At 32.7% G+C, this 15,856-nt stretch overlaps 3 protein-coding genes across 3 annotated transcripts; 1 reads left to right on the plus strand and 2 right to left on the minus strand.

Annotated features, from left to right (window-relative positions):
* Window positions 1-18: 18 nt before the first annotated feature.
* LOC148302921 (deoxyribodipyrimidine photo-lyase-like) lies at window positions 19-7,918 on the minus strand. Its single transcript, XM_088270823.1, has 6 exons — window positions 7,400-7,918; window positions 5,928-6,289; window positions 5,204-5,402; window positions 3,261-3,453; window positions 2,391-2,632; window positions 19-1,186 (listed from the first exon to the last, which is right to left on the minus strand). Exons 1-6 carry the CDS (start codon window positions 7,800-7,802, stop codon window positions 1,026-1,028), a joined length of 1,560 nt encoding a protein of 519 aa, XP_088126949.1. The 5' UTR covers window positions 7,803-7,918; the 3' UTR covers window positions 19-1,025.
* Window positions 7,919-8,637: 719 nt separating this feature from the next.
* LOC148302922 (glyoxylate reductase/hydroxypyruvate reductase) lies at window positions 8,638-10,638 on the minus strand. The gene is made up of 3 exons (XM_088270799.1): window positions 10,229-10,638; window positions 9,625-9,886; window positions 8,638-9,538 (listed from the first exon to the last, which is right to left on the minus strand). The coding sequence occupies exons 1-3, from the start codon at window positions 10,375-10,377 to the stop codon at window positions 8,888-8,890; spliced, it is 1,062 nt and encodes a 353-aa protein (XP_088126925.1). The 5' UTR covers window positions 10,378-10,638; the 3' UTR covers window positions 8,638-8,887.
* A 462-nt stretch (window positions 10,639-11,100) lies between these two features.
* Ccs (Copper chaperone for superoxide dismutase) lies at window positions 11,101-15,200 on the plus strand. Its single transcript, XM_088270821.1, has 7 exons — window positions 11,101-11,395; window positions 11,499-11,576; window positions 12,018-12,132; window positions 12,766-12,929; window positions 13,107-13,214; window positions 13,625-13,680; window positions 13,847-15,200. Exons 1-7 carry the CDS (start codon window positions 11,381-11,383, stop codon window positions 14,013-14,015), a joined length of 705 nt encoding a protein of 234 aa, XP_088126947.1. The 5' UTR covers window positions 11,101-11,380; the 3' UTR covers window positions 14,016-15,200.
* The last annotated feature ends 656 nt before the right edge of the window (window positions 15,201-15,856 follow it).

The following is a 15,856-nucleotide window of genomic DNA, read 5'->3' on the forward strand; positions in this document are numbered from 1 at the left end:
TAGAACAAAAAATCAATGCTGGATGAACAGAAAATGTATTCATAAATTAACAGAAAATATATATGTACTATAATTAAAGTTTTTAATAATATAATGCAGAGAAGACCTGCAGGCGTTGGTGACAAAAGTGTATAATGTGTGCAAGGAAAATGATTTATTGATGAATGGTAGCAAATCCAAGATTATGGTTTTTGAAAGAGAAGAATGCAGATCTGAGTGTGAAATATTGGTAAACGCAGAGATTTTGGAACAGGTAGATGATTTCGTGTATTTGGGTAGTATGTTTTCTAGGAATGGAAAGATGATAAAGACATAGAAAGGAGAGTGAATGCTGGGAACAAAGTGAATGGTGCACTGAAATCAGTTATAGCAAATAAAAACCTATCAGCGGAAGCTAAACTGGCAGTGCACAACGGAGTCCTGGTTCCAACTATAATGTATGGAAGTGAAACATGGAGTTGGCAAAAGAAGGATGAAAGTAGACTGAATGCAGTCGAAATGCGATCTCTCAGAAGAATGTGTGACAAAACGATGTATGATAGATGTGCGAATAGTGAAATAAGGAAGGAATGCAAAGCTGAGATAAGCATTATCGATAAAATTAAGAAAGGTGTGTTGAGATGGTTTGGACATGTAGAACGAATGAGTTAAAACAAATTTATGAGGCGAATGTTAGCGGGAAAAGAAGCAGAGGAAGACCGAGAAAAACATGGCACGATCAGGTATGCCAAATACTTGAAAGTGGTCAGGTTAGGAGTCGTAACAATCGGCGGGTATGTATGAGGAGATGCATGAACGTGGAAGAGGAGAAGAATGTTTGCAAGGACAGAGTGGTGTGGCGCTCTATTTTCTCTGCCTACCCCTGCGGGTAAGCGGCGTGATGGTTAGTTAGTTAGTTAGTTAATAATATAATATGATTAAATGAAATTGGCTTTTTAGACTGTAATTCTGAAAATTGCTGTGGCAGTCAACATGCTAAGCTAATAAAAATATTGAGTTGGCCATTTTAATAAAATAAAGATGAATTATTTTTTATATTTGTGACATTTCCCTCCATAACGAACAATATAAGCATTGATGTCAAATTTCCGTTTGCACCCAGCATAATTCATAAACCTTATTTTTCCAAAAACAGCTCTTTCTGCCCATCCTTGATCATGAATTCCACAAATAGACCACATACAACCTGAAAACACAATTCAAAGATATATTAAAACTAGAATATAAATTTTATTTAATAAAACAACTTTGTTTTTACCACTTTTTTACCGGTACATTTTTATCCAACCGGTTTCGACAAGAACCTTGTCATCTTCAGGGTTAAACATGTACTCGTAAATGTTCATTAGTTCAAAATCTTAAATCTCCAAAAGTTATTCATCAATTTCTTTGAATTTTTTACACAATATTTTTTACATAAAAGTAAAAACATGTTGTTTTGAAAAATATTTTTTGACCATGACAATGGCAGCGACATCTGTTGAACGTAACAGCAACACACACAAAACTAAACATTGCTGTTGGTGGATACCGTGCTTCTCGACAGTAGCTAAAAAATTGTATACCCACAAGCAGTGGAGCACAGAAGGCAGAGTTTTTAATCGGGGTAGGCAGTAGGGTTACGTAAGGATAAGGCATAGTAGGCACTGGTTGTGTTTCTGTATGGAAAGCGAGTAATCCACGGTAGGCATTGCTTTTCTGCCTATATAGAATGTACGCCTCTGTTCACAAGCATTGTTAAATTTAACATGTTAGAATAATGCTTTACTCGACAAAAACCAAGTGTCGTCTCTTTAACGCCTGCATCCTAACAGTGTTGCTGTACGGATGTGAGTCGTGGCACCTCACCAAAGCTCAAAGCAAGAAACTAGCAAGTTTTGAAAATAGGTGCCTGAGGCGAATACTGGGTATAAAGTGGTATGACTTCGTCAGGAATGACGGTGTGAGGAGAAGAACTCAACAGCCCCTCATACTGGAAGCCCTGAAGAGGAGAAGGTGGACATGTTTGGGACATGTCCTTAGAAAACCACCTGAGAGCATCAACCCCTCATGTCTTTTCTTCCAACCCCGAGGATTCCGGCGCCCCGGAAGGCCGCTGATGACCATTTACCGACTATACTCAGCGGAACTTCGAGACGCCGGACTGACCTGGGAGGAAGCCAAGGAGATGGCGCGTGACAGAGTGACTTGGAGACGTCTGGTGTTGGCCATATGCTCCACCTAGGGAGCGAACTTGAAAAGAAGAAGAAGAATAATGTGCTTTGTCTTTTCTGTGTTTTCCATTTAACCAGACTGAGCTTCACCAATGCATGGTTGGGTTAACTAATAATAAATAAAATTGAATACCTATCCTTATTCAAATAGTCGTAATATTTGAAAAATAAACATACCAACAAAACCATTTGGATCTCTTCCGTCTAAACTGTAGCGATCATTTAAATATATAGCGTCTTTAAGTGCCTTCTCGGGAGATTCGGTCCATTCGAGGATCTTCTTAGCCCAATACATCCTCATGAAACCGTGCATTTTTCCCTCTTTTACCAGCTGTATTTGTGCCGAGTTCCACAAGTCATCATGTGTTAAAGAATCTCTCAGTTGCTCAGTTGTGTAAAGGTATTCTCTTTTATCCTTTCTAAAAATAAAAATACGCATTACATTATTCCAAAGTGTGAGAATGAATAAGACTATAGATATAACACTGTAGTGTAATGGTCAGCACGCTCGGCTACTGTTCTGGAGGTTCCGGGTTCGATTCCCAGGGGGGGGTCAAATAGGTCAAATAAATGAAAGTGATTTTTTCACTTATATTACCCTAGTACCTGAAGCGGAGGGCTGATCACCTTCTTTCATGTGTTAATGATTAAAATAACACTGCATTTATATGATGCAGAGTCCTATGCACCATTGGAGTGCGGATAATGATATAACAATCACAGAGCTTTGGATTAAAAGTATGACGCGTGTAAAATATTTCTTCTAACCCTTATCCACACCCGATGGTGCACAGGGCACTGCATCATATAAACGCAGTGTTATCTTGATCATAAACACATGAAGGAAAGGTGATCAGCCCTCCGCTTCAAGTACCAGTCCAGGGTAATATTGAATAAATATTAGGGTGAAAAATTCACTTATATTATTTGACCCCCCCTGGGAATTGAGCCCGGGACCTCCAGTACGGTAGCCAAGCATGCTGACCATTACACTCCGGAGGCAGACAAAAGGCAGGTAAAATATTTACTAAGATAAAAATAAATTACCTATGATCGTTTAAGGTTGTTTGAGCCCAATTACTTGCGCCTTTCAAATTATCGTAATTCTCATTATGATAGCAAAAGTTATCAGCAAGCTCTCTTCTGACTATTGCCTCTTCGCAGAAAGCATTGACACTCTCACTGGACTTGGACTTGTGTTTCTGAACACACAAGACCGCTCTTTGAACGGATATTTGACCTGGAATGGAAAAAAGTTGATATTACTGTTTATTTTTAAAACAATATTGCTATAATATTTATTTTATAAATAAAATATTTAAATCTGATTTTTAGAGTCTACCAAATTGTATATTATTATTAAAAACACATAAAAATATTTTTTTTAACAATTGTTTCTCCTTGTTATGGCATTTTAAAATGTTTGACATTAGTTTGAAAATGCCATAACAAGGCAAAACAACAGTCACAATTTATATTTTTAAGTATTTTTAATAATAAAATACAATTAAGTGGACTCTAAAAATCAGTGTTTGATTTTAATATATCGCTCACTCCTTCCAAGAACGTCATAAATCAAATAACTTGATTTTTCAGGAGAACGTTTTTAAAGTTTAAAAACATAACACAATGTGTTAAAAATAAATATCAAGCCACTTATTGAACAGTTAACTGTGCAACAAATCTTTTTAGGTAAAAGCTGAAGGTTTTTTCTCCATTTGAAAAATATTTAGTATATTTTAAAAAATAATTAAACAATACCTTTTCTTCAAAATACAAAAACAACATTTTCTCCCCTATAGCGGGTAAATATTAAGTTAAAATTTTGCCGCTTTTGCTGGGATATAGTACATTTTCTGGGCATTCCGAAAACATGCACAACTGAAAATTGACGATTTTTGATTTATGACGTTCATGAAAGGAGTGAGCGATATGATATATACAAATTAAAATGGAGTTCTACAAATTGAATGCCAAATCTATAAACAAAATGTATTTACTATTCAAAGTTAAACACTTGTATTAGACCACTAATTGACATAAACTTCCTCTCTAGTTATTACCCCACCCACTTCTACCAATACCTGAATAATTTAGTAGCTGGTTAGTTTTAGTGATCACCTATTGATGAAAACATTTGTATTTTTCGAAACTAGATGTGTGAAATAAAATAAAACTCAATTAGTGGTCTAAAGGTGGGGACTGACCGGAGCATTTCGTAACGTCACTCGCGGTGAGCATCCGACTTTGGATGGAGCACTCGGAAAGCTGTACTGACTATACGAATGCTCGCATCGTAATATGTTACGTTACGACGAAATGACTCCGGTCAGTCCTTACCTTAATACACGTGTTAATTTTTAATAATCAACATGGAATTCCACAAAGTGCTAAATCAATAAATGCAATAGTATTTGTTGAAATGTGAAGTGTTTTCAAAAGACATTATCTTGGCCTTTTAAAGCCATTTTTTTATGAATTTTCCATATTTACAATTACATTATGTAACAAAAATGGACAATAAAACAGCTGTTTAAACAACAATAAATAATTGTTTCTGCATTCACTTTGTGGTAAGACATGATGAAATTGTAAATGAAAACACTTGTTTTTTACCACTTGAGTTATATTTATTTTTGGTATCTTCGGGTCTAAATATAAACTTATATTGTAGTTTATATTTAGACCCAAAGATGGAAGCGTCTAGCTTCAGAAACAAGTCGTCAAAATAAATATAACTCAAGTAGTAAAAAACGAGTATTTTAATTTACAAAAAAACAGCTGCATTATATTTTTTTGTACTTATATTCATTTAATAATCAACTGACCCAAAATCAGTCATCACCTGTTATATATTTATTATTTGTTCATTATTATCGTAATTATTGCTGGAAGTCTTAGGTACGAGCTTGATTATTTTAAATTTAGATTGTTTATAATATATTTGAAAATATGTTATAAAAATTAATTAAAATATTTTTAGAACTTGCCAAAGTGAAACCATGGAGAAAGATTACTCAGAGCATTAGCAAGAGGGTCATTTCGTTTAGTTGAAAATATCTTCAGTCTACTTGAGCAGAATTTTTCCAAAGTCAAAAGTCCTTGTTTTGTTCCCGGAGTAGCCCAGGAGCACGGACCGATCAGTTTATCCACATTTCGAGTTTCCAACGCATCCTTCCAATCTATAGCCTGGAAACATCAAAAGAGGCACATTTAAAAATAATCATTTTTTATGATGAAACATAAATACACCTTTAAAAAAATATTTATTTTGACCCCCCTGGGAATCAAACCCGGAACCTTCAGCGTGGTAGCCAAACAAGTTGACCACTACACTACGGAGGTAGACTGTATTATAATTCTTCTAACCCTTATTCACACCCAATGGTGCATAGGGCACTGCATCATATAAACTCAGTGTTATCTTGATCGTTAACCCATGAAGGAAAGGTGATCAGCCCTCCGCTTCAAGTACCAGTCCAGGGTAATGTTGAATAAATATTATAGTGAATAAATCACTTTTATTTATTTGACCCCCCCCTGGGAATGGAACCCGAGACTTTCAGCGTGGTAGCCAAACGCGCTGACCACATTACGGAGGTGGACTGTATTATAATAGTAAAAATTATCTCAATATGTAAATTTTGCATTAAATACAATGGCCAGACCTCAGACATTACCAAAAAAAATATGAAGCCAGTTGTGTAAACATACCTTTGGAGAAAAATCAGAATTGTGAGGGTGCTTCACCACTGGTGGAAAAGGAGTAAGATACTCGTCGAGTTTAGAGTTGATTTTATTCCTTATAGTCCGAGCAGAATATTCCAACTTCTCAGAAGCGATCCAGCAAGGCACTACGTTATGTGCGTCAACTTGAATGAGGGGAACATTTTTGGGAATCTTCTTTTTAACATCGTCCACCCAGGAAAGCGGCTGTCTCAAAGGAGAGAAGTCACAAACAATGGCTCCTATTTTATGTTCTTTGACCCAAGGTGGAAGAACTTCTCCGGCACTCCCGTTCAGTAAATGGAATTGGATATTTAAACTTGCGCATTCGTGGCTTACTTCTTCTAATCCTAGAAACACAAAATTTATAATATTCTCAATATTATAAATATTTAAAGCATTTACTTTGTGGTCATTTTTACTTATTTATTTTTTTACAAAAATGTTAATAATATTAGTAAATGTTAATTATTAGCAGTTATTATAAATGTTAATAACATGTATGTTTAACCTCGGCTCGTAACGCATGTCTGTGGTGAAAACTTTAGTGCATGTTGATCTTCGGGTCGACCAAAAATCGCATGTGTTAAACATTTTGTGCAGTTTTAAGTGTGTAAATGGTGCTATGGTGGTGAAGGGTGGTATTGTTTGCATGCTGTAATAGTGATTGTCCTGACAAATAGACAGGTACATCTCGAAACCGGTAGACATAAAAATCTCGGTGAGTGGTTATATACTAATATTATTAACATTTTTGTAAAAAAATAAATAAACAATATTTATAATAACATACCAATAGAAAGAAAAAAAAACATTGTTTTGAGTGTATTAATACCACTTTTACTAACTTTGTTTAAATTTTTAAATACACTAAGACCTCACTTTGCGTCGTATATACGTTTCAAAATATCGCGACGTAAATTGAAACAACGCAAAGTGAATCGCTTTTTTCCATTGGAAATCATATAAACATCAAAGATAGGATACCGTATTTTTCATTCGGTCAAAAAACAACGACGCAAAGCGAAAATGAGTCTTAATTCAGTAAGGACGCATCTTCGAAAAAACGCAAAGTGAGGTCTGAGTGTATTGGAATCAAAACTGATTTTTTGTGTCTAGTTGTATTTATATTTTTTAAACACATAAAAATTAAATTCGTAACAATTGTTTTGCTTTGTTAAAGAAAAGACTATTATAATTGACTGATACAGTAATACCTACACAGTAGTGAGACACAATCAGGTGCAATGTATCTAATAGATAAATTATACACTTTATTCTGCCTATTAGAAATATATTAAATGATTGATAAAAAATTATTTTATTAAATAATAAATAAATTTTGAAATAAAATTATTACAAAGAAAAATTAACTGTTTCTTATGGACTTATGGTATCAATAGAGATGGTTACTTTTTATTTGGTGGTGGTTAGTTAACATTTTTCGCAATTGTAATTACCTTTGAGAAGGAAGTCGAAGTGCCTCATGGTTGCATCTAAGAATTTTGGAAGCAATGCAAAACAAACGTGCAGAGAAACATTAGATTTTAAGGCAAGTTTCTGAGCAAAAATCATTGCCCAATTATCTTGTATTCTGCAGTCTCGGGACATCCAATAAACGACACCTTTACTGTCTTCTGGCATTTCTAATTCGTTTGAAATAATTCTGACGCGTTTCTTGTTAAATTTAAAATCCACCACTGATTTCGCGGTAGAAGTTCTGTCATTCTCGATGCTTTTAATAAAATCAAGATTGTTTGAATTCAACTTTCCTTCGTCTGTCAATTTGACCTTCTTTGATGCTGACGCCATTTTACGAATTTGGTTAGTTTGAAAAATGAAACTTCGTTTGAAAAATAGCATTCATAGAAACAGATGCACTCGAACAAGCTCAAAATGCACCCAAACAAAATGCATGAAACACTTCTGTCAGTTTTTGGCGGACTTTCTCGGCCCCCCCCCTCCCTTCCTCACTGTCCCGATTATGCTCACAGCACACGCATAATAAATCGAAATTCCGAATGAAAGAAACGCGATTTTTTTTCGAACAGAAAACTTTTCGAGTTTGATTCGATTTTTTTGAAAAAGGGTAATAATTCGCAAAACAAAACAACAGCAAAAAGATAAAAATCCATTTGATGGTTAAGGAACCCCATAAAGCTGTTTTTCGCTAACGAATTTTCAAATGATATTTCTTTTGTAAATACGAAAAGTATAACAATCTCCTTGTATTTTGAATAAAATAAATCGTATATTCTAAAGTGAAAATACCATATTTCAAAATATTTCATTCGAATTCGGAGGATCGATATATCAGTACTTATGGATTGTTTTAAAATAATATTGGATGATGATTCAATCGTAAAATTAGTAGTTATTACGAAAAATATTACTAGTCATATTATTTGTTCCAATATTTGTCCATTGTGATTATTTATTGAGTACCCAACTTTCTTGTTATTTATGTATATTTATATTACATGGTATTAATTAAGTGCAATATAATAACTTTGGAAATATAAGCTTATTAATCATCATTGGAAAGATTGAATGAAAATTAATCAATGAAGCTAGTAGTTTATTTTTGTTTTCTTAATTTTATTTGATTTTCCAAGTTTAATGGTACATAATTACCTTTTGTGGTAACCCAATAATAATTTTTTTTTATTAGCAGTAGGTATAGTGAAACAAGTAATACAAACAAAATTCAAATAAATTGAAGTCATTTTATTCCATTACATATTTTAAAAAAAGTTGGTTTTAAAAAAGTATCGTAAAATATATTAACTTTGTATAGAACTCAGTGAAAAATTAAATTTATAAAACTGATCTGTTTAAGATGGCATGCTCCAACTCATCTAGTAGAAAGCACATAAGATTATGTTGGATATGAAAACTGATCATTTATGTATAAATTCCACTTTACAATGTCTAGCACTTTTGGAAAACTATGTATCATCTAGCTTCAATTCAGCGGGCATTTTCTCATCATTAAGACATGCTAAAATATTATTTACAGCTAGTTCAGACATAGCTGTTCTTGCCTCGATAGATGCACTGCCTATATGTGGAAATATTACGCAATTATTTAATTTAAAGAGAGGATTATCTAAGGGGAGCGGCTCTGGTGTGGTGACATCGAGTCCAGCACCATGTATCATTCCATTTTGTAATGCTTGAATTAAAGCATCTTGGTCAACCAAACCACCTCGACTTGTGTTTATGAACACAGCGGTATTCTTCATTTTTCTGAAAGCCTCCATACTAAACATATTTACAGTTTCTGGCGTCAGAGCGCAAGAACATATAACAAAATCGCTCTCTTTAAGTAAACTATCCATATCAGCTCTCTGTGCACCAGTGAATGATGCTTCGTTTTCTCTTTCTGAGCGGTTGTAATATAGAATTTTAGATACATTGAAAGCTTTTAACTTTTTAGCAATAGATTGTCCAATTCGTCCAAATCCCACAATTCCTACTGTGGATCCCATAAGTCCTGGTCCAGTCATCCAAAATGGAGACCATGTCTTCCAGCCCCCTGTTTTTGCCTCATTGTGTGCTTCAATGAGTCGACGAGAAGTACACAACAGTAAACCAACCTAAAAGAAAATAAATATACATAAATAAAATATAATACACAAGTGATATAGTTGTTTAAAAAAAGAAAGTAAAAATCTATAGTTACCGTTAATTCTGCTGTTGCTTCAGTCAAAACATCAGGGGTATATCCAATCCTTATACCTCGTTTTTTACATTCTTTCACATCAATGTGATCATAACCAACTGAGAAAGTGGATACAACTTTCAAACTGGGACCCGCAGCATCTAAAAGCTCAGTGTCTATTTTATCTGTCAAAAAGCACAATAAAGCACTTTTATCTTTAATGTTCTCAAGTATGTAATTGCGAGGCGATGGCCTATTTTCACTCCAAACTGTCAAGTCACAACTGAAAATGATTACAAAGATATGATCAGTTTTTAAAGGATTCTACCACCATCAGGTAGGACAAATACAGCTCTGATAAAATAATTCCATTTGAAAGGGATTTATTATGCCACAAATTTTCCCTTGAGTAGCACCTGCTTGTATCATTAAAAACAATATCTTATTGTGGTTTCTCAAATTTGTAGGAACCCTTCTTTTTACAGAACTCTTTTCGTGCCACCCAATGTACATACCCAAAAGTGGATTTATACATTGAAAGAAAATTAAAAATACCTACTCTTAAATTGTAATATAGTCATTAATGCTTATAAAATATCAAAACATTCTTAGTTACGCAACTTACTTTTTTTTAAGTGAGTCTATTCCATTATCACTAATATCAGGTCTAGTCAATAAAACTTTAGGTTTTTCCATTTTATTAATGTTACTTGTAATACATAAATGTCTACTTAGTGTATAATATACTTTATTATAATGTTTGAATAAATGCATCTATATTTTCTTATCTAAATAGTTGGGAACAACAGACGACTCAGACTGGCTGCCTTTAGCTGGTAAAACATACGGTTTTAACAAATATCCTGAGAGATGTAGAAATATAATTGTTCCAATAATGGTTTTAGCTCTACGATTCATTTAAATGCCTTAAGTGGAAATATCAACAAAACTCTAAACCGGTTGAAGAAATCGCAAAATCTAAAACCCGAACAGAAATTTTGACAGCTGTCAGATAACTTTTGACAGATTATATTTAATTCGTAGGTACAGTAATCGCTCCTATGGATAAACACCCAGCTAAACACATCGCATGCGCGTTTTCCTCTATCGTTTTTTTTTCTAATTTAATATTTGATAGTTTTTTTTCAGCTATCCCACTATTTCATTCATTATTATCATTGGTCAAATTCTCTCATCGAAAAACAATATTCTAGCCTGTTTATTGATGAAAAAACAAGATTTTAATTGGGATTAGGAAAATTTTCCGTTCATTTGAAACAGATTTTAAACGTTAATTGAAATGTTGTTATGAATTTAGCTAAGCAAATTTTGCAAATGAAAATTATTTATAAAATAGTTTAATTTGTAGAGTATAATAAAAACTGATATTTCTCGAGAGAAAATATCTTATTCCGAATTCGGAAAACTGACGTTTACGGCAAACATGTACACCCCTTTATTTTATATAGCAGGCATTGGATTATGGTGACAGCCGGTTCGTCTGTGGCCGGTTCGGTGTGTGATCTTGTTTGACTTTTGACCGCTTTTGGACTCTACAAATTATAGTTACTTTTTGTCTACGATTATCGTACTAATTTGTCCATTCGATATAGTAATATTGGTTCGTCGGGTTCATTTTTTTTTAATATTGGATGACGGGTTCCAGTTTATTAGTTTTAGATCGTCATTCGAAAATTAATATTTCCCTTTTTAATTTTATTTTGCCTTATAATTGCATTAGTTTTACTTTAATCACCTGAATACAAATTGATCTGCTATGGCGTCTTCCAAGGTAAATGTAAATCGGGTTATTATATTGGATTTCTACCAATTAATGTACATAATATTCTTTCTTATAACAACAATAATAATGAAACCTGTTGTTTTTATTTCAGTTGGAGTTTATGGTCGAAAACCTTAAAGATGATAAAGAATTAAAAGCTACCCTATTGAAGGCTCCTGGTATATCAAATGTTTGTCTATTCATTTTTCTTTTTCTTAAATGGGTGAAAGAAAATGAAATTTAGAATTTGCATTTCTCACTTTATGTATTGCGTTTAATCCTCCTATTTCATTTCCACAATCAATTCAAGGATTAAATCAAATCAAGTAACATCCCCGAATGGTGGTGTTTGACTAATTTGCTATAAAGGCCATTATACTGTAATGAATAAATAGACTTATATGATAATAATGACAATATCATACTGTGTGTTAGCTAGGCCGAAATGTCAGGAGAAGAAAATAATACATGGATCGACCCAATTTTTTTTTACATAATGTGCTTGTTTAGATTATTTACTAAATAAATTTTCAGTAGTTTCTTTAACTTGGCACATACCATCAACAATTTTGATGTTTTCTTACAAATTTTGTCCATATTATTCTTTTCATCTTATGTTTCTCTTTTACAGGCTGAAGTCTTAAAAAGTGAAATAGTCGTTGTTGAAACAATATTGCCTTGTAGTGTAGTAGGTGATTTGATTCAAGGGATTACTGGTACTAGAGCAGTACTGCAAGGATTCGGAGGTAAATTTTATTTTTGATATTTCATTTATATTATATTTTTCATTGGCAGCATTCATCCCTTAGTTTTTCCTTCTCCTCCTTCCCTAAACTCCCTTTTTCCTTTGCCTTCCTTATTATCATCAATTTGTAATTTATGTTTTTTTAAATGTTGAAGTACTATCTACCCTCTGATTGCAAACAGCTATATATGGTATCAAATATTTTGATCAATATCACTGGCCTGTTTTTTGTTAGTTGGTAGATATAGCTTTTTAGCAATAAGCCCGCCAATGTACTTTTTTCTGTACATGAAGTTTAAATAAATAAATAATATATGTGCGATGTTACCATAAAATTTAGCTTAAAAATTGTATGGTCGCGTTATATTCTAAACTTATATTAAGGCCAGTATGATATTAGTATTTTCATCCATTTTATTTTCATGATTTTCATACCATGGATTAATTTTCATAATTTAAAGCAAGGGTACTTTTCTTTGCAGATAAGTATGTTTATGTACTTTCCTAAAAATGTATTTTGCTAGAAGGGTCTATTTTTCATATCGTAGGAGGGCATAGACTAGTATGTGCATTTAAAATTTCTCCACCCGTCAAGTTATGCAGTACAATATTTTATTTAATTGAAACATTTTAGAGGGTGGAACAGCTGTTACTATGATAGAGGGCAATACATCGAGAGGAATAATACGACTTTCCGGCGCTTCAACTGGAGATGGTGGCTTGGTAGATGGTACAATAGATGGCTTACTACCGGGACAATATGTGCTCAATGTTCACGTTGCAGGTGACATTTCACAGGTTAATAATTTACATTATTATTATAGTCTTGTCTTTATTACTTTTGCCATTTAATAATTTTTAAAACTAGAATATTTCATATATGTATTTAGTCTTGAACTAATCTTATAGCCCTCTTAATAGCCTGTTTTCGTAAATGAATTGTAATTAAAATATTTGTCTGATTTAACATTTCAGGGGTGTGATTCTTTAGGATCTGTTTGGGAGCCAGTAGGCCGACTAGGAAATATAACAGCTGAACCTAATGGCAGAGCTAGTTTTAAATTTGTCGTTCCCAATCTTAAGGTAATATATATTTTAATTTTCCTTATTTGCATAGTTGGATATTGAATACAATCTGTTTGGTTAAAAAAACTTTTCTTGTGATTTATGTGACCAGAATATTACCCCATTGTAGAATGTTCAACAAATCTACAGGGCGAAATGGAGTCGGAATAGGAAGCCGATGAAAATTTGGGATGCTTCAAGTATAATAAATACTTGATAGCAGACAGGTCAGAAGTCAGGATAATGAAGAGATGCATGAATGTGGAAGAGCCAAAGAATGTATGCAAAGAGAGATTGGTGTGGCATCATACCCTCTCTGCCTATCCCAATAGAGAAGTGGTGTGATAGTTAGTTGGTTATACATAAATGCTTTAAAATATGTACTCATTTTTACTGCAATGTTTAAACATTTTATTTTAATATTTCAGATCGGAGAAATTGTAGGCCGTTCTCTTGCAATAGCAACTGAAGATCAATCGATGAAGTAAGTATTTGTAATTATTTTCTTGTTATATTCTGTAATTGTTTTATAAATCACCCAAACAAACATTTGTCTGTAGTATCACTAATTGCACTGAAGTTAATATATCTGTTTATAATATATAAACAGGTATATACATAATATATAAGATTTGTTACATTTGTTTTAGGCTTGGCTGTGGAGTAATTGCCCGATCAGCGGGTATTTTCCAGAATAATAAAAAAATATGCGCATGTGATGGTGTAACATTGTGGGATGAAAGAAATGTACCAGCAGCTGGGAAAGGCCGTCGCCAGTATGAATCAGCTACTGACAATCATCAAAGACACAAACTTTAATTCAATCTCTTTGATTTATTAAGGACTTATTTTAGTAAGCAACAAAATGAGTCATTTAAGTTTTTTTTTTTAAATGTTTTTTATATGTTAAGGTGTTTTGCTCTGATAATTTTTTTTTTCTCTTTTAAGACTATGTTAATACCGGGAGCAAAAACAGCAGCGTTAGCTGCTAAAACATTGGTGTTTTACAGACATCTTCACATATAGTGTACATATATTCTTTTGATTTGCATTATTAATGTCTAAGGAATACAAATGCAAATAATCATACCCTGTATGTAAACACATTCATAGAAACATGGGGTTTGATATCACAAGTTCCATGAGTTTAATGATACAGTGACTACTTTTGCTCTCCCAGTATGAACATATTGATCATACTTAGGAAGTATCAAGATTGTCAAAATGAATCAGTGCACTGTGATTTATTTTGTTATTTCAATTTATTTTTGAAATCAAATTGTTATCTCATTTATAAGTGCATATTATTATTTATCAAACTTAGTATTTAAGTTTTATCAAAAATAATTTAATATATACATATTAATATAAAAGTTTTTTTGCTTTAAACTTTTTCAGCTTGATATTGACAATATGATTTAAAATTCAAATAAGTAATTTTGAATAAATTAAACACTCTCCATTTTCAACCGACAAACCAAAAAGTATGAACAATAAAGCTGAGAAAATGTAAAAAGAAACATTACAATTACTGTAAAGGTAATGTGTTATAGGATATAAAATGAAAAATCATTAGATTTAAGTTTTGTACTGACATTTCTTGGAACTGCATTTATTATAATAAAATAACAACTGTGTAATTTTTTCCACATGAATTTTATTTGACCAGCAACCGGGTTTCGTCATAACCTACATCATCAGATGGGACCCAGTCTGATGATATCGGTTACGACGAAACCCGGTTGCTGGTCAAATAAAATTCATGTGGAAAAAATTATAGTTGTTATTTTATTATGTAAAATCATTCTTTAGATTCATGTAATTATGAAATTAACCCAAGAAAAAATAAATAAATACTCGTAGAGCTGTTTCCAGTATGCCTTGCACCCAGGGTGAGAAAAATGTATTATTGAAACTTTCTGTTTATTATTACTATTCTCAGAACTGTAAAATGTTTAGATTGTCAATGTTGTTATTTTTTAGCATACCAAAAATATATTTTGTACTTTTCTTATGTCTTATTTATTTATTATTCACTTTTAAAAAGTATTATTTTTCTCCAAGCTCAAAATAGATGGGGAAAAAACTGGAATGCCATATTGGAACATGGGATTCTAAAAAAAATCTTCCGGTTTATGAGCTTCTCAGAAGCAGTTAGAGTGGTCTATATTAAGGTTATTTTTCCTTCCGCTCCAGTTAAGTTTTCCATTTCAAACCCTGATTTTGATACAGAACAAGGAATGCCTACCCTAACCCCAAAGATTATATATGCCTAACCCTATCATGGATGTATTGTTTCCAAAATATTGGGGAAAATTATTGCCTCCCAGACATAACACATAACGCTCACTCCTTTCAAGAACATCATAAATCAAAATACTTGATATTTCAGAAGAACGTTTTTAAAGTTTAATAATATAATACAATATATTAGAAAAAAATATCAAGCCACTTATTGAACTTTTTACTGTGCAACAGAACTTTTTAGGTAAAACCTAAAGGTTTTTTCTCCATTTGAAAAATATTTAGTATATTTTAAAAAATATTAAACAATACCTTATCTTCCAAATGCAAAAACAACACTTTCTGCCCTGTAGCGGGTAAATATTACATTTAAAATATGCTCCTTTTATTGGGATATAGTACATTTTCTGGGCATT

The sequence above is a fragment of the Brachycentrus maculatus genome, unplaced genomic scaffold (assembly GCF_059751285.1).
Source record: "Brachycentrus maculatus isolate JH-2025_06_01 unplaced genomic scaffold, ASM5975128v1 h1tg000396l, whole genome shotgun sequence".
NCBI classification, from domain to species: domain Eukaryota; kingdom Metazoa; phylum Arthropoda; class Insecta; order Trichoptera; family Brachycentridae; genus Brachycentrus; species Brachycentrus maculatus.